The sequence below is a fragment of the Natator depressus genome, chromosome 7, assembly GCF_965152275.1.
Source record: "Natator depressus isolate rNatDep1 chromosome 7, rNatDep2.hap1, whole genome shotgun sequence".
NCBI lineage: Eukaryota > Metazoa > Chordata > Testudines > Cheloniidae > Natator > Natator depressus.
The window spans coordinates 25,926,138-25,945,284 of NC_134240.1; the positions used below are offsets into that span (position 1 = coordinate 25,926,138).

General features: G+C 39.9%; 1 protein-coding gene across 21 annotated transcripts in view; it reads left to right on the plus strand.

Moving 5' to 3' along the window:
* The window catches only part of ERC2 (ELKS/RAB6-interacting/CAST family member 2), an 829,921-nt gene that overhangs the window by 217,404 nt on the left and 593,370 nt on the right, over positions 1-19,147 (plus strand). For 20 of the 21 annotated variants that reach the window (XM_074957756.1, XM_074957751.1, XM_074957752.1 and 17 more), the window contains 2 exons: positions 3,004-3,078; positions 17,502-17,657. In XM_074957756.1, the coding sequence (XP_074813857.1) occupies positions 3,004-3,078; positions 17,502-17,657 (231 nt within the window). The remainder of the gene's footprint in view (positions 1-3,003; positions 3,079-17,501; positions 17,658-19,147) is intronic. The other variant, XM_074957759.1, reaches the window with a different exon arrangement.

Here is a 19,147-nt window from a genome sequence, read left to right on the forward strand (position 1 = left end):
TGCTCTGGTGGAGTACCAGAGTCGAAGGGAGAGTGCTCGGCGGTTGATTTAGTGCGTCTTCACTAGACGCGATAAATCGACCCTCACTAGATCGATCACTCCGGAGGTAAATGTAGACATGCCCTAAGTCAGATGACCTGGGCCAGTTGCGGCCATGCTGTGGGTCTTTAATTGCAGTGTAGATGTACTCTAAAAGAGAAGGGTGTGTAATGGGTGGATAAGACTAACAATGGGTGCCGGAGTGGGAAGATGAGATAAATATAATATGCTCACTGCAGTTGAATGCTGTTGGTCATTCATTGTCTGGGCAACAGTAGCAAAAAAGGGATAGGGATCCTACTACATTAGGGTTGCAAGGAGGGGAAAGGGATTTACCTTAGCGGAGCCAAAGGGGGAACAGTAAGTGGCTGGACCAGGTGGGGGAAAGGGAAGATATTTGTATATTCAGGAAGAACTCTCTCATTAGTCACAATCAGCAGCACCCACCAGCTCACCCATGTGGTGAAAGTATGACTGTTTTTAATGATCTGTCATTGGAATTGCACTAGTTGCTTTTTATCTTTTCTTTTTTTGTGGGGTGTGGGCTGGGAAGCAACTTTTCCATCTTTGCCAGATTGGCTGAGACAGGGTGCTTTTTTCCATTTTTCCCACAGCCGGTCAGGAACTGATGAGGTAGGTAAGGAGGTTGAGATGTTGCAACTTAGTAGGTAGCAGATGTGGCAGGTGTCCGGTGCAGGTATTCATTACAGAGGATATATAGTTCACTGATAAACAGGAGTTGGAAGTGTATTTAAGGGAAGGCAAGCCCTAAGGATGCTGGAAAAGGGGGTGTTGGGGCTCCTAATGTCTGGTACAATGGAGAGAGAACCTTGTTTTTTTTCCAGACGCTTCCCTCCCTCCCCCATATGAGGGGAGGGCAGTGGGGTCAAGCAGTGATGTGGGACTAGGTTGGGAAGGGGGATTACTGTTGGCAGCCATCCTAAATAGGTAAAAAAGATTAAGGAAAGAGTGATGACCTGCACTGTATGATTTACTGCCAGATAAGTTAAGTGAATAAAGTTGTGGTCTAATTAAAACACATCTGTTGCATCATTTCTTTCTTTCTGTTTGTCTGAGACAATGGGTTAGTAGTAATAATCACAGCTCTCCACCTGCTTAGCCCTTATCAGGTTGTTCTTTACTGTATGCATTATGGAAAGAGATGAGTTTTGAGGAGGAAACTGAATGATGATGAGATGGCTTTATGGGTTTTGAGAGGGAGCTTTGCCCATTCATAAGGAGCAATATGGAAGACAGCACGAAATGGAGTTGCAGTGATATAACCGAGAGCAGCATTTGGTGCCAAATTTTATGAAAGATTTGGATGTTGATCTTGTACTGTCCAGGTTATGAAACAGTCTCCAAGTCATTTGAACTCCCATTGACAGTTACAGAGAAGCTTTCCCCCCCTTGAAAATGTACTTCATTAGCTCTCCAAGGAGTAGGCTATTCTTAAGGCACTCTAAGGAATGTGTTCCCTCTGTTTCTAGTGTTTGGTTTGAAAGGGACTAGTTTACAGCATCAAAAGCAATTGCTTAGAGATATAGTTTGAGGGTCTCTTAGGCACCTTTATTTGGGCTTATAAAGAAGAAACATGAATACAGGATTATGTAATTAAAATCCAAAATATGGCCCCTTCAAGTCTCACCAGAAAGAATGGAGACCCAACAAGATAGGGATGATAAATTGCTTGATATGGATGAAGGAAGAGGGCAGGAGGGAAGATGACACATCCACAGCATCATTTGCCCTCCATCCTTGAAGATGTGTCTCTGCAGGAATTGAGCTTTATAGATGGGAATAAGGTTGGAATGGACAAGTTAGGACTTGCCTGTCCATATTATAGTTCCCACTAATCCTGCAAGGAATCATCAAGTAAGCTAATTCTGAACCCATCAGCATTATTTTAGTCACCTCCCCCTTCACAGCTCTGAAACTCGTTGTGGGAAGGTTTGGTGGCAATGTCCTGTGGCATTGTACTTTCATGTAGGTCAGAGGGGCTGAGAGGGCCAGAAAACAATAGCCTTTACACAGATGATTCTGAATTCCAGCAGATCCTATGAGAACCCTAGAGTACCTCATCTGAAACCCATTTTGTTCTAATTGTGCACATGCATGTGAAGGAGACATGGACAGAGACTATAAGATAACCACATATGGAAAATCATGGACTTTACAGTCACCTACAGTACGTGAGAAACATTCACATCAGCATCAGAAGCACTACTGTGAATAGATATTAAAATATTTTTCAATTAATGGTTTGTACACAGTTCTCAATGTTGTCAATATCTACCCCCAATCTTCAGCTTTGAAGAGGGGCTGATGTTTGCTTTTGTTAATTGTACATCTTTGTGTAGCAATTGTAACCCCTATATTTTTATTACCTGTAGATTAAACTGTGAAAAATATCATACTGTGAATACATGAAAACTGGAATGCAAAAGCTACTGTAGATGGTGCTGCATCAACCCATTATATAATTACTATTCTTAAAATGTCAAATTTGAGTTTAATGGTTTTAAATTGCTTGCTTCAAATATTGGTAGAAAAACTCTAAGCAGAGAACTTCAGTAAAAGATTTCAAACGGCATTTATTTTTCTTAGTTTTTGAATTAGCAACACAGTGTACTATAATTGAATGAATTATGATTTGATGTCTGGGCAGAAGCAGCAGTGTTGTATTTGGACTAAGAAATTACTTGCTGGCTTTGTCACAGTTGACGTTAATTATTGATAGAGGTTTCAGAAATAGCGCATGTGCCGACAGCGATGACTGTAATATAAGATAGAGACTGCAGTGATGCTAGAGGGATCATAAGAAAGATGCACCTGTAGCATTTGGACTTGTGCAGTCCTGAACATCAGACTTCTAATTTGCTGTGGACTGTGCTACATTTATATGAGACACAAAATAATGGAAAGATGAGTCGTCAAGCTTATTTTTATCGTGTCCCTCCACAGGAACTACACAGAAGAACCCAACTTCAGCCTGAACCAGCAAAGACAAAAGCTCTTCAGACAGTTATAGAGATGAAGGTATGGACTTTGCATGCTTGCCAATACGGAGTCTTTTAGTTTGAACTCAGTTAATACCAGTTAATATTAAAACAAGAAATGAGCTGTAGCTTTTATTATAGAATTCATTTTTGTGTAAAGCAAGGGGATAATCAGTATTCCTCCCTGCCCCCCCCCCCCCCGCAATAATTCCTCAATTTCATAGATCTGTAAAACAGTTTTTTTAGATTCCTTGATTCCAAGGCCAGAAGGGATCATTGTGATCAGCTAGTCCGGCCTCCTGTATAACTCAGGCCATAGAACTTCCCCAAAATAAATTTAGATACCATTTGCTCTTGTAAACATCTTATTCACAGTAACTGCACATACATTTTTGCATTTGACTAATACCTCTTTTTGGTGAAAAGCTAAGGCCTGCAATTGCACAAACATGAGAATAGCATTCCGAGAAAGGTATAAAAATATTCTTTGTCTCCAGAAAGAACAAATAATTAATCTTTTTCCAAACCCATTATTGATAAATTAAATAATTTTCCCCTTTCCACCTGTTTCCTCGATAAATCATCCCCGCATTAGAAAGATGACTGATTTCCAGTGAGCAAGCTGATGAACTGGTTTTGCAGATCATAGAAACTAGATCATACTGAAAGTAGTGGCCTTTTTCCTGTAATCATACAGTAGAATTTCATATTCTACTAAAGCATTGTAAACATTTTTTCCTTTTACTAACCTCCTTTTTAGTGGTTCTCCTCCACACACTCATATCACTGTTCTTAGTAGTCCCCTTCAAAAAGCTGACAAGTTCTGCTCAGTGAAGTTTTGCAAGGATAATTTGGCTACATTCTAGGGCATGTCAATTAAATAACATACAGAAAAAAGTTGGACAATCAATGCATTATCATATTTTAGTTATCAGAACAGCTTGGGGTATATTTCAGGGAAACTTTGTTAGCTTTAGTAATTAGAAAACTTCAGAGGCCTGATCCTGCAAACCATTACGCCTGTGTATAGTCCTTTGATGAGGCTACTCACATGAGCAAGAGTTAGTAGGATTGGATCATACATTTATTAATAAAGAATTAGTGCAGAACACACACATACCGCCCCCCCCCCAGCTTTTGCCACAGATAATGAGAATACTTGCTTATGGCTTGCTTTTGGTTGGATGTTGATGTAAATCTGGACTAGCTCCATTAAAGTCTATGACGTTACAGTGGTGTAAATCTGGTGTAAAGGAAGTCTGAATAAGCCCTATGTTTTTATGCTGCACACTTGTTATATGATACAATATTATAAATGGCAAAAACCCGAAAACAACCTTATCATCCACCTTAAAAGATAAATGACTCTTCAGCACTGAGCTGCATATTACTCATTTTTTGGATGTGAAATTCTTGCATTACAAAGCTGTTATTTCTTTCCCAAAACTATGTGTGTGATTTGCCAAACTTGACTATACTAACTGCTGTCAAAGCTGAGTGGATAAATGAATACTAATGAAAGGTATATTTTTATATCAGCTTTTTTTAACAGGGCTTCTGGGTATTTATGCCATTATCTGTTTCTGTATAATTCACTGTTCTTTTGATTATTATATTTAATTATTGTGTCTAAGCCACTTTTTCTCAGTCTGTAAATTGCTGGGCTCCTTGCAACCTGCTGGAAGCACAAAGAAAATCAGGTACAATGGGGATAACAAAGGAATTTTTTTTTTTTTTTGCTTGAGGCTTAGTAAAACTAAGTACTCTATTGCTGAACATTAAGGAATAAATGCTAAATATCCAATACATAGTTCCAGGTGTGCTAAGCCCAAAGAGAATGATCAGGCATAAAAGAAAAATTAATAGCCTGTCTCTGACCAAATAACTGAAATCTGCCTCTCATACAAACCTTTTAAAAATCATTTTTCTGTTGAAGGTCACTTGCTTATACTACCTACCTGTCTCTTAAAACCATTTTCACACTGGAGACAACTCAGAAATTTGTCTAAGGGGAAGAGTGCTTGATTGCTTTGTTTGATATATAGCATTGCCAACATCATGCATTCAAAAATTAACAATTCAGGCATTCAAAAAAATACCATTAGATTGGTTTAAAATTATGAGATTTAAAAAAGAGTTATGTTGGGATCTTTTTATTTGCCTTCTGGGTTTTGACTCTGCAGCAGTAACAATATGTAACATTTCTCCACAACCATAAGGGCTAGAATATTTTAATGAAAGCTGAGATTTTCACAAAACTATGTAAATGCACGAGTTGGGTCTTTAAGAAATAACCCAAATATTATGAGATTCATGATAAAATTCTGAGAGTTGGCAAACCATCCTGAATACAATAACGATGGCCTTTCACTTCCTCATAAAGGAAGTGCAAATTAAGGGCCTTAGTTTTGCCACTGACTTCTATTATAAGTGAGTCTGAATGCTGAAGTAAATACAGGACTTGCCTTTTTAATGGATAATTATTAGCTTGGATTATCCTATATGTCTAATGAAAAAATGTTCTACCCATGGCAGTGTCCCATATACTGCTATATATTTTATGCAGAACTTGCTGTTGATTCTAGTCTAGGAATCCATGTATGAGCTGATACAAGAACATTGTCCAGCATTTTTGCAGTAATTCATCAACTACAGCATATTAGAAAGTAGGAGACTGTGTTTTGTTGGGATGATCATTTTGAATGCTTAATGTTGAATAAGATCAATTAAAAAATAGTCAAACTGACGTGTTGCACCTGTGAGGATAGTAACAACAAAAAGAGGGCCCTAAAGGTTAAGCTGCAAAATAAATTTTAATTCTTCTGCAAATCCGCAAACCCATTCTCCATTTGGTAGGAGAGAGTACCCAGAGTCACAGGTAGTCTCACAATTTTTCTGCCACTGAAGTCAGAAAGTCCTGTCTTTTGGCTCCTCAGGAGGCTTGGAAATATATTGTTTCCACTGAAAAAGGATTGAGAGCAGTGCTTTTAGTACCTGCAAGATCTTTGTAATGAGCACTCTCACTGGTCATTGCTGAGTCTGTAATTCCCTCACCTGATACTTTTACCTTTCCCCAGAGCCTTTTAACCTGTCCTCTTTTCATCAAATTCCTACACTCTCCATGTCTCCTCTTCTTCACCAGAATCCTCTTCCTTCCCCATCTCTCCTTTCCCCCCACTCAGAACTGCCATGTTCTCTTTTCCTAGCCCTATCTTCCCAGTTACCAACCCCTCTCTGTCTCAAAATTCCTTACTCACTTTTTCCTTCCAAATTTCCAGACTTCTTCAGACCCCTAATTCTCCCTGCCTGCTTCCTCAAACACAGCCTCCCGCTCCTAATTTTCACTCTCTTCCTTCTTCTCCAAAGTGCCTAGCTCCTCCTCAGTTTCCCCTGTACCTTTCACCTCCCTTGTCCCTTCACTCTCCACAAAAGCACAGTTCTGCTGAGATGGGTCAGAAGACAGAGTGATCGCCTAGAGCCAGGAAACTGCAGCTCTCTGTCCCACCCTATCCCTCATTTCTTCAAGATTTATTGTTCTCCCAAACTTTCTTATCCAGATTTACTCCTTGGTCTTAAAGGGTCTCTTCTCCCCAAGTTTCCTGACTGTAATAAGGGTGGGACATAGACATGCTCTTTATTTCCTGGCATCAATCACACTACATGGGATGGGGTACAAGAAGTTCCTGTCATATGATGGAGGTCAGTATTCACTGACTCCGTAGGCTATTGTTCCCAGGGTTCTAGTAATGCCAACCCCAAATGTTCAAACATCATGAATCAGGGTTCAAATCAAGAGGTTTATTAAGTAATACATTTTACGTTATTTTTATTTGCCTTCTGGTTGTTGAGCCTTAGGGTGCTTTGCTTTACATTTTCAAGCTGTAATTTGCAACCAGGAAGGCAAGAATCTTATTTTTTTAAAAATGGAAGCTGAGATCCTCATGTAGACTCCTGATTCCATCAGTTGGTTCACTAAGGAAAACAAATACTGCAAGACAGAGAGTTGGCAACGCTGGTTGGGGTTCCCATCTGTCCCTGTTATTTCTCAGCCCTCACTTTTCCCCAAGGTTCCTCTGTCCTTTCTCCACCTGTGTTCTTCCATCCCCTTATCTGTCCCTCAGGCACAGAGGAGGAAAAGCAGAAGCTGTTGGGCAGGCAGAAAGCTAGTAGCTTGGACTCCTCTTCAGCAGGCTAACATCCTTCTCATTCTGCTGACCTCAGCCACTCCAAGCTGGAAGCTACACGGCTAGGGGAGAGTTCACCTCTTAACAGGAATCCTAACTGTCGTCTCCTGCCTGCCCAACAAGGAGCACAGCAACAGCTATTTGTGGGAGACTTCAGTGCAGTGTCTGCAGCTGCCTCCTGTTACCTGAGCAAATCAAATAAACAGCTAGCTGATCCTCACCCAGAAATGGAAAGCAGGGAGCATTTCCTGAGCACTGGTACCTAAAGCAGCAGCTTCAGACTCCCCTTAGCTGTTTCCCCTTGCTCTGCACTAGCTGGCTGAAAGTTGGTGGAGACAAACGGTGGTAGGGTTTTTTGGTTAATTTTTTCAGGCTGAAATTTGCAGCGGGACAGTCTGCCTTTTTCTTCTCCCTCCTTAAAATAATGCCCAGGCATAAAATGCTTGTTTTAGGAAGAAGGTCATTAAAAAATAGTCTGAAAATCTGAGGTATTCTGATATGCTAGCAAAATGTTCAGTGAATAACTGAATTAGTATAGGTTATAATTTCTCTGAATGAGATGTAAGCCAAAAGCATGTAATATTGGTGTAATCCGCCTTGCTAAGGGCATGTTCATAGGAGTCTGTGATGTGGGTAAACCTACTCTGATTATTCTGTTGAATGAAAGGTCGTTGGTTAATAATATAATAGGCATCGGTTATTGGATGATACCTCAGGCCTGTTGTTAGTCCAGATCCTCCAGCTAGCTATGTAGTTCAGCGTGAATTGAGTGTTGGAGAAGTGGCATACTTGTTTTGTGTATGTCCTGCATTAAATGCAGATTGGATTTGACAATAAACTCCTTTGATTGTTTGCTAAGATATTATAATGATCTGTTTCCATAACCAGTGATAGAAATGATCTGTCACATCCTCTTCCTCAGCTTTGTCCTTGCAGTGCTAATTTAGATGGTACATGAGTAATGAAGTGGAAGGGAAGAAAACTAGAGTGCTGGCGACATAGAGTTTCTGAGATCTTATGTTGTGGCTGTGCAGGCATTGAAGAAAATATTCTTCACCTCCTTTGTAGCTTTCCGCAAAGATCCAGTCAGTGGAACTGTTCCTGGTGGTTAATCTAGTTAAATTGGATCATTTGCAACTGATCACGTGTGTGTTTCTTTCTGCAAGGAGTTGTCAGATTACTTGTAATATGCAATTACTCATATTTGGACTGAGTTCTCTGTATCCATGGTGGCTAAATCTTGGGGAACAAATCCAGCATCTTCTATGTTTGCATTTTATTATGTGATGCATGTGGAGAAACTGAGGATGTACAGGACAAAACCTGTATGTTAGATCCATGTTTCTTCTTGCTTGTGAAAAGCAGCAATGAGGTGTTGAGGACCTTGTTGGAATGGATTGTCTGGCTATGCCGAAAGAATGACAGGCGACATTAGATATGGGTTTAATCAGGCTGCAACTTTATTATTAGACAGATGTCTGGGACTAACCCAGCGGAGAAAATGTGTGCAGTGCAGGTGCAAAATTTATGTCCCTCCAGCAGATTCCCTGCTGGGACCTTACCAATTCCAGCCAATTTTTTTGTGGGGGGCTTCCACGGCTCCCCCACATTTTCATCCAGGTCCCTCCATCAATTTCCTTGCTGGGACCTTACCAACCACACCCCCTCGTAGGAGGGGTTAAGGTGGACTATAATGATGAGGGGTTGGCTCCCTGCTGTACTAGTCATAGTAGTCTCCAACTGCCCCCGGCTTGCTCAATTACCAAGCACTCTCCTTAATTCCTTTTCCAAGCCATTTTTCTATGCTTTTGTGCCTTAATTTATGGAGTACCTGTACTGAACATCCGTTATACACTCAAATAAAGAGTTGCGACATGTGGCCTACTGCCTATCACGCTATGCATGAACAGAGCTTACCTGAATCTGCTGCGAGGAAGGCGAACCACCCCCCAACTGCACCTGGCCAATATGGTGGTAAGGAAAAAATTCCTTCCCAGACCCCCTTCGTGGGACGGCTAGTGTAATGCCCACAGCAGATATAGCTAAACACCTGGCATATTTGTGACCTAATTAGGGAGGGAAGGTGGGTGCTGCCCAGCCTGTTCTCAGTGGAGAGGGGAGGGGCCAGGCCTAGCTGATCTTTTTAAACCCTTCATTCCTGGGTGGTGAGTCATCCACCATGCTGACTGCTCTTTCAGCAGGTTTAGGTTTCCCCTGCTCCCCAAAGCCAGAAAGCATTGCCTTCTTCTCCTGGCCAGCCAGCCAAACTCCTCTCTGCTTAAGTGCAGGGTGGCGAATGTCAGTGCCTTGTTTAACAAGGGCAAGGTGTCGGATTTTCTTAAAGAAGCAGTTGTTACACTCTTGGTTAAGAAACCATGTTTTGGTGTGGACAGTTTCTCCAGCTGTCACCCATCTCAAATCTTCCATTTTTGCAGAACATGACATGACATGAAAACTGTTTTACTGTGAAGTCTTACCAACAATTATGTATGCAAACCGGAAATGAGTTTTATTTAATTGGCAAAACCATGAGTAGTAGTAGTATATTTTTGTTTTTTTTAAATGTTAGAAGATATGTTAATGCTAGGTTATTTACTGCAGTATAGTTAGTTTTTTAGTATGGAATGTATATGATATAACAAAGTTAAGAATATATAATAGTACCAAGCTAAACACTAAAAAGTCCAGAAATGTGTAATGCAGCCTTAACTCTGTCTCCATGTGCATCTGCACTATGATATAGACTATCATTACATGATCATACTATTATTTCCCTTGCCTCATTCAATGCACCAGTTGAATGATGTACATAAATGAGGCAGGGACACATAGTGAGTGAGGCAGGTGTATTGAAATCCATTGCCTTCAATGGAATTGCACCCACTTACGCTCTAAGGTTGGGGTATGTGTTGTAATAATTTTATATGCTCTTTGGCATATAAGCATGTAAGATTGGTTACTATTGGTTAAAATAACCTAAAACATTAAAAGAAAAGGAGGTTGAATATATTGTTTGTATTAAGAACTAATACTGTGTACTTAGCAACACCAGGGCCAAATTTTGTTCATGCAAAGTCCCACTTAAACTAGTGAGACTACCTGTGTGAGTAAGTTAGGCAGAATTTGCCTACCAATTTGGCATAATGCTCATCTTCATTGTAAACTAGTGACAATCAAGCTGAAGTACGAACAGCACAGAGACAAGAGCAAAAAGTATTTAAAATGGCAAGATCTTAAGTGAATGAAAATATTTGTGATTTTACCTTACTTGCAGAAACAACCATCTTTATATATTGATCCAGCTTTGATATTTCAGGTATGTCACTAGAAAACTGCTTGTGTGTGTAGTGCAAAGTGTTCTTCTTGTTCCGATTGCACGAATCTTCCCTTTCTCTTGTTTTAAAGGTGAACCAGAATATTTTCTACACTGTACTTTTAAAATCTATACAGACACTGTCTATTTATCATTATTTGTATTTCACTTTTTTCCTAAGGATTTTTTCTTTTTGGCTCTCTTGCAATAGCTGTCATGCTGGGCTTATAATCAGTGAATATTTATCCCAAAAACCTGTTTTCTGTGAAATTAATAATGAAACCATGTCTATTCATAATAGGTTTGGTAATATCCTTCTTTTATAGAACTTAAATTTTGGGCCTAACCTTAAGGTGATACTATCATCTTAGAAAATAAATCTTTTCAGAAAAAAAGCAATGATCAAATGCTCAAATATTGATATAAAAAAACACATGAAACGAAAGGCTCTATTTCTCAATTGAGGAAATAGAAACATACCATGTGATGTGTGTGTTCAAATAAAACTGATCAAGACAATTGAATTTGCAATTTCAAATATCGAATACTGCCATCAAGTGCTTGTGAACAATCTACAGAGTTATTCACGGAAATAGTTTGATGAATGCTTTTAAGTAACAAATACATTTGGGAATAGTGATTTGCTTGCTGACATGAGCAGAAAAAGAGGCAAAATGCCTTGAATAAATTATGTCTTGCAGATTATTTGCCCAGCTCTATATTTTACAGTGTATGTGTCAGGCAATATGCTACCAGCAGTTTTGTCATAATGTTCTGGGATATATGAGTCATTATCACTGGAAACTAATCTGCAGAGTCAGCCTAGTACTACTTCAACTTTCCTCTGCATAATCAGGACAATCCTAAATTAATTAATGCTCTTAATTTATGCTTCAAGGCAAAAATTTAACGCTGCTGGGACCAGTAAAGAAGGAATCTTCTCCCAGGCCAAATATAGGATTGCACTGTTAGGTAGGGTGATTAATGGGGGAGGAGAGATGTCCCTTCCTCTGAAGCATTGGCAACTGTTGGAAGTAGTATACCAATTCTGATTGATAGTCTGAGTCAGTATAGAAAGTCCTGCTATATATTTCTGTGTCTGTTAACAGGGTTTGGAAGGCCTAACTTCAATCACTGATGCCATATTTTTGGAGAACTCAGAAGAGTTATTAGTCCTAGTAATATTATACTTCTTCCTTCATCTTACTGTAGCCAAACCTTCTGTCTTTGTGATTCAAGCCCCAAGCTCTGTGGCTTATCTATACCAACATCATTCCAACAATCCCAGATTTGGAATGCTGCTGGTGTAGATAAACCACAGGCTTGAAGAAGATACTGCATCTCAGTGATTAATTTGTAATGAAAGAGGTGCTGGGGCTCAAGCAATTTTTTTACATTTATAACTGATGCAGCAAGCCCAGAGGTGCTGGGGCTATGAACTGTCACACCTAGAGGTGCTGAGGCTCAGCCCTGGCAATCCCTTGAACAAATTAAGCGCTACTGCATCTGCTCTTCTTTCAGGTTGTTAGGTTGTCAAACCAAGCGTCTGTAAATTTAGCCCCAACTAACACTTGTTGAAGTTTTTCTGAGAGAATGGATTTCTGCCTGAAATGTTGATTCAACTGAATGGAAACCAGGGAGGCTGACTGGCTGGGCAGACTTCCTGCCAGTCTTCCCAGTTCCCTAGCAGCCCAGCTATCCTGATTCTCCATCTACCTGCCTCGTAGGTTTCCCAGCCTGCTCTGTTCCCCTGTAGCTTGCCTGATGGGACTCTTAGGCTGCCTGGCTGCCCAGCTGATGAGCTAGCTTGCTGTAATGTAAATTCTTGAAAAATTTAATTTCAGTTCTTCCAAAATGGAATTTTTCAAAAATTTGTGTGCCGCAGAAAATTTTGCATTTCTGAGGTTTATATTCTGATTCTGAATGAAAAAAGATCAGTAATGTGACATTTTCCCACAACATTAGTCACAACACTCTGTTCGAGTAGAGACTAAAAATAAATGTTTGATTTCAGCATTCAGGGCTTATGTGAACAGATACATAAATAGCTACAAGGCATTAAGTGAGAAATTTCTTACAAGACTTAAATTTTATGCCGCAGGGCATAAACTGATCAATGACGGTGAAAGTAGGGAGATGTAACCTCCGCCCCACCCAGGATAGAATTGCAGAATTAGTAAAACACAGTTACAGGGTTTTTTTTTTTTATTTTGTCGTACTCTGGAGTAACGGGGAAAAGAAGGTGCTAGAAATAGGATGTGGGGTTGCCTGGAGCAAGTTGGTTTGCTCCTTTACGGAATTTTCCATGTTATAGGGTACGACAGTAGTTGTTTGTTTGTTCACCCTTGTCCCTTCTTAAGGTTGATCATAACCATGATAATTGGTGGCTCTTTTGCCCCCCCTCCCTTTTTTGGGGGGGATGATTTCGCCAAAACAAGATGAATTCTATCAACAGGCACCTCCGTTTTTCTTTGTCTTACACTTCACCACACACTTTGTTCTTTCCTTCATCACAAAAGCCTTTCAGAAAAATGTTCTGCAGATAGCACAATAAATGCCTAATAATAGATGAGTTTTATCTGAGTAGGTAATGTAATGGCAAAGAGATTTTTCTGTTTGCTTCTTTCAGTACCTTAATTCTCCAAGCTCTTCTCATTCTGAATATGAATAATGTTGATCCCCTCGTCAAGATTTAGGTACCATGGTGATAAGCTATGATTCTGTCCATGGAAGCATGTCATATTAGAGCGTTTCACCTAATAAACTAGGTAATTTAGATGGCATTTTGCCTACATGATTAAATACAAAGGGAATTAATTAGATAAAATCACAAATTTTCCAGGACGTAACATTTTGTGTGACTTTGGTCTTTAACAAAACATTTTGTTTTAAACAGAAGGAAGAAAAGGCGCAAAAAACAAACCACCCACCATTTTCGATACTAAGATGGGAACGTCCGCACAGTTGTTTTTATAATTAATTCTGTTACATAACTGTTTGTGAGAGTCATCACCAAAGGGGGCGAAACCTGATATAATCTACAAGTAGAATGTAGAAATATTCCTTCCATGGAAGGAGAACCAGATATTCAATCTTAGAGTCATAGTATTAAAAATAGAAAATATTCTTACTGTTATCTTGTCATTCTTGAAGATTAGCCTCCTAAAACACTGCATGTCAGAGTAGCAAGCCTGAATGAACAGGTTTCTGTGGGAATTATGAGGAAGGTGATCAAGGAGGAAATAATCTTCTCTCCCAAAATGGAAGTGGAGGCTGAGCCACGCAGTATTGCTGGGTTATTGGAAGAATAGGAAACAGCTGTTTTCCCCAGCTATTGTGCAGTGTTATAAGGAATTTCCTAACTCATATGTAGAAAATCTGATTGTTAAATATGGTAGTTGCTTGCTACTGTTGCTAATGAATTAAATTTCTCTCCTCTCAGTTAAAATGGAGTAATGAATCAGATATCACAAGAAGATTTACATTATGCCTAAAACAGATTAAGACCCTGAATATGGTACTACTACGACCAATGTGTAGCATACCTGGTAGTCATCCATGTGCTGAGGATGCAATCACTCACCAATGTCCTCACCATACAAGGTCTGCTCACTGCCCTTACTGGTCTACTTAGTGCTCTTCTATTAGAGAGTGGCTCAACGACTCTGTAGTCTTCAGTTAATATCGTCTTACTTAGACTGGGAAATGCACATCACATACCTTGGTACTTAAAAAAAATAAAATAAAATATGTGCATAGTAATACACTATAAAAAGAGTCTTCTTTGCCAGTGTAAAAACCCTGAGCCAGATCCTGTGGCCAGCTCATCTTGCATATGGTACAGTTCAGAAGGGGTGTGTACAAGGATGGTATACAGTTTGCCTTTGCATTTCATTCTGAGTTTGTGCTGGGCTTGTCCCTAAGTGTAAATTAAATCAACATGAAGGCTGCTCTAAAATGTGATTTCTGCCAAAATCTCCAGGACAGAAATTTGCAGGCCACAGGTAAGCCCCAGACACAGCTGTACAGAAGGAGAATGGTGTTGAAGCCACTCTATTGGCTCTATGCTACTGGATGATACCTTACACTAGGGTGATTCTCCTGTGGCAGGTTAAGCTGGCTTTATGGGCTGAATCTGTTGCTGGGCAGCACAAAGCAGCTGCACTAATACTCAGTGATCTGGCCTCTCACAACTTCCTTTTACTTGGTATGATGGGGTTTACAAACCCCACTTGGGCTGGAAAGGATTAATTAATTGCAATGAGCAACATCATCCCCAACCACTGCACCTGTAGTGGATGTCAGAACTGAGGGAAGGGGCTGAAAAGAGGAGAGCTTGCTCAGGTACAGCTGGCTGGGAAGGAGAGCAACTGCTCTCACTTGCGGTAGAAACCTGGCTGGAGCCAAAAACTGAATAAGGCTGCAGCCAGAAAGAGCCTCAGAAGAGGGAGGGCATGCCTAACATGGGAGTATTTGGAATCTGCCATGGTGGTTAAGCTACCTGAAGGGAAGTGGGGGAGATCTGAGAGCTGAGGCTAGAGGGTGAATGGGTGAATAACTTCAGAATGGTTGAGAACTAAGCGTAGCTGGGATTGAGAGTCATTTATTTCATGTTTGTTTTGGGATGTGACTTTGGACTTTTCTACCCCAGAAATGCAGGTGTTGAACTTTCATAGTAACTTTGCCAGAGTCATAAGCCACCAGAGTGGACTGGAAACCTTGATGGGGAAAACTGAGGGAGAGCCATTGCAGCCCCATGCTCTGCCACAGTGCTGTACAGGGCGCAGTGACCCAACAACATTTGGATTATAGAAAAAATCTTTTTAAGAGGGAGTAATATAGGTACATATGATAGACATCATAATACTATATTGCATTTTGGCTAATTAATACCAATATTTTCAAAAATGGAAAGTCAGTATCCTAAATCCCAAATTAATCTCCTAAATAAGTGTCTCAATTTATCTTATTTTAGAACAGTGACATACACAATCAAATCTATAATCCCCAAAATTTAGAGTAAGGATAGGTATTCAGCAACTATTCCCACTTTCCTGACAATAAGTGTCCCTCTTTTCAAGATATACAACCCTTATCACTAAGTGGAATTACTGAGAAGAAAGGCCCTCTAAATTGTAAGGATAACTTTGAAAATAGGTCTTCGGATCCAGCAAGCAGGTACCATCAAACATCTACTATCAGATATGGAATGTCTCCATCGATGGGTACAGCCCTGATGTCATAACCCCTCAGAAGATGTCAAATAAGCTGACATTCTGTGCTCCTCTTGCCAACTAGCTATTGCTATGTAAGAGACTTTCCAATAGCTTGTAGCACTCTAAAGATTCAAGCAGTGGCCATATGTTATTGCAGATATTAGAGGCAATATTGGCCAGTTGATAGTTGGGGTCTATCCATTAAAAGTAATAGTTCACAAGGCAGTCTCTTGTTTATAACAATAGTTGGTGAAATTCGAAAGGTTCAAAGTTTCATTTTGGGTTAGTAATCAAAAGTTCAGATGCTTATCAGAGCTGTATCCAGGTTATCCAACCTCTGAAATTGCAAATTTAGCCTGACCGTATCCTGAAAACAGGCTTTGCTATCATGCAAAAGTTTGGGTGCTGACTACTTTAAGACAGTCTGTAGGTAGTGTAGGAATAACCTTTTTTAATATTGCAGAACTTCAGCTTCTGGCTAAAGACAGGCAGTACAGTCAACTGAAAACAGAAACAAAGTTTTATTTTACTACAGAGGTTCAAATTTAGTTGTCTTGGGAAAAGGTTTGTTTGAACTTTTATTTTTTGTGGGAGAAAATGGGTAAAATCCTGACTCCGTTATAGTCAATAGGCCTTCTGCCATTGACTTCAGTGGGGCAAGGATTTTATCCCAGTTTCTAATATGTCTTGGCTACTTTGTATTCTTGGACTTAATTTTTCTGCGCTTGATCCATGGAGAATTTGTTCCCTAATAGATGTTTGAAAACAGATTGCAACTGAGTCATTTTGCTATATTCTTTCAAAGTGAAAGTTGTGTGAGAAGGTATTATAAGTCCTAATGATCTCTATCCATCCCCAAGTGAATAGATTTTTTTAGTTTCCAGACAACAAATGAAAATGAGAGCTGAATCACTGGATTTTTTAAGTGCTGTACTGGCACAAGCTGATAACCAGTGTATGAGGTGACATATAATCCATGGTATATGAGGTGACATTTCTGTTGCATATTAACTTGGTTACATACTGTTTGTAAAGCTCTTTGAGATTGTAGGATGAAAAGTATATATCCTGCCCGTGGGTATACCAGTGGAGCAAATGGACATAAGGAGACTTCTCTTATTTCTCAAAACAGCAGGACAGGATTGTAACCTTGTGTTCGAGAGACCACTAGATTGAGAGGCCAGCCAGCTCCTGATAGCCCTAAGTAGTTGCAAGGCCTATAAGGTATTTCCATATACATCTGGCCCTGCTGTCCTCATCTATTGTCCTTCTTTTGTGTGCCTTCTAGGAAGTAGGGCAGGATTTTGCCCAGACTGTGCATGAGCATCAAAATGCTCATTCTTAATAGATGCTAAAATAAAATCAAGCATTGTGCTGTCTTTCGTTTGAGAGCAGAGGTCCAAATTCTGTTTTCCCTTAAGCTACTGTCAGTGGAATTACCTAGGATTTACATCAATACACATATAGGTGCTGGAACTGGGCTACTGAGGGTGCTGCAGCTCCCCCTGGCTTGAAGTGGTTTCCGTTATACAGATGATTGACAGTTTGTTTTAATGGCTCTCAGCACCCGCACTATACAAATTATTCCAGCACCCCTGCATCAGTATAAATGAGAGCAGAATTTGTTCCAGTTTCTTGTGCTGGTATATTAATATCGTACTACGTTGCTACAAATACTGCATTTTTAACATCCAGGTTTCATATAATTACAAAACACTCTCTCTCTTTATTTTTTAAATTTTTAATCCAGGACACAAAAATAGCTTCACTTGAACGCAATATAAGGGATCTCGAAGATGAAATACAGATGTTAAAGACAAACGGCGTTCTGAATATAGAAGACCGAGAAGAAGAGATCAAACAAATAGAAGTTTACAAGAGTCACTCAAAGTTCATGAAAAATAAGGTACAGTCTACTAATAAAATAGTTTAATGGTATTAAAATAATGTGAACAGAAGCTTTAACTGTACTCTTCAGTTTAAGCAGTCCTCTGTGAATTTGCTTATGGTAGATCTGCAGTACTTGGCACTGAAAGGAGTTGCTGCAGGAACCTTTTTTGGATTAAAAAAAGGCACTTGTAAGTATTGATTCAGGAGAGGTAGAGAGGAGGCTAATCTATCACACTTCAGTGGCAAAAACATTAATTAATTTACTACATTTCTCATGTTTTACACTTCCTCATGTTTCTTTTTCTTTCCTCCACATCTTATATATGGTCTCTTCATTTTCTCTTCTTTCAGCTTTATAACTCCTGCTTTCACTCCCCAAAGGCTGCTTTATGACTTTATTGGTTTCCATTCTGACCTACAATATATTCATACCATTTTAATTGTTAATAGTTTCAATACCTTGATAATGGTATTGTGGTTAGTATCACTATGCCATAAATGATGCTGAGTTGTTGTTTCCATTGTAAATGTGTGTTACATGTACAGTATTTTAAAATTCTAATAGTTTTAAAAAATTTAATTTTATAAGTCATGGAATCATAGCCTATCAGGGTTGGAAAGGACCTCAGGAGGTCATCTAGTCCAACCCCCTGCTCAAAGCAGGACCAATCCCCAACTAAATCATCCCAGCCAGGGCTTTGTCAAGCCTGACCTTAAAAACCTCCAAGGAAGAAGATTCCACCACCTCCCTAGGTAATGCATTCCAGTGCTTCGCCACCCTCCTAGTGAAAAAGTTTTTCCTAATATCCAACCTAAACCTCCCTCACTGCAACTTGAGACCATTACTTCTCGTTCTGTCATCTGCTACCACTGAGATCTAGATCCTTCCTCTTTGGAACCCCCTTTCAGGTAGTTGAAACCAGCTATCAAATCCCCCCTCATTCTTCTCTTCTGCAGACTAAATAATCCCAGTCCCATCAGCCTCTCCTCAGAAGTCATGTGCTCCAGCCCCCTAATCATTTTTGTTGCCCTCCAGTGGACTCTTTCCAATTTTTGCACATCCTTCTTGTAGTGTGGGGCCCAAAACTGGACACAGTACTCCAGATGAGACCTCACCAATGTTGAATAGAGGGGAATGATCACGTCCCTCGATCTGCTGGCAATGCTCCTACTTATACAGCCCAAAATGCCGTTAGCCTTCTTGGGAACAAGGGCACACTGTTGACTCATATCCAGCTTCTCATCCACTGTAACCCCTAGGTCCTTTTCTGCAGAACTGCTGCCTAGCCACTCAGTCCCTAGTTTGTAGCAGTGCATGGGATTCTTCCATCTTAAATGCAGGACTCTGCACTTGTCCTTGTTGAGGGTGCAGTCCACGCCATCCTCCAGATCATTAATGAAGATATTGAACAAAACTGGAACTGAATAATTCTGATAGTTTGCACTTACACAGTGCCTTTAACTTAAGAATCTCGAAACATTTTACAAAGGTTGATACACATTATT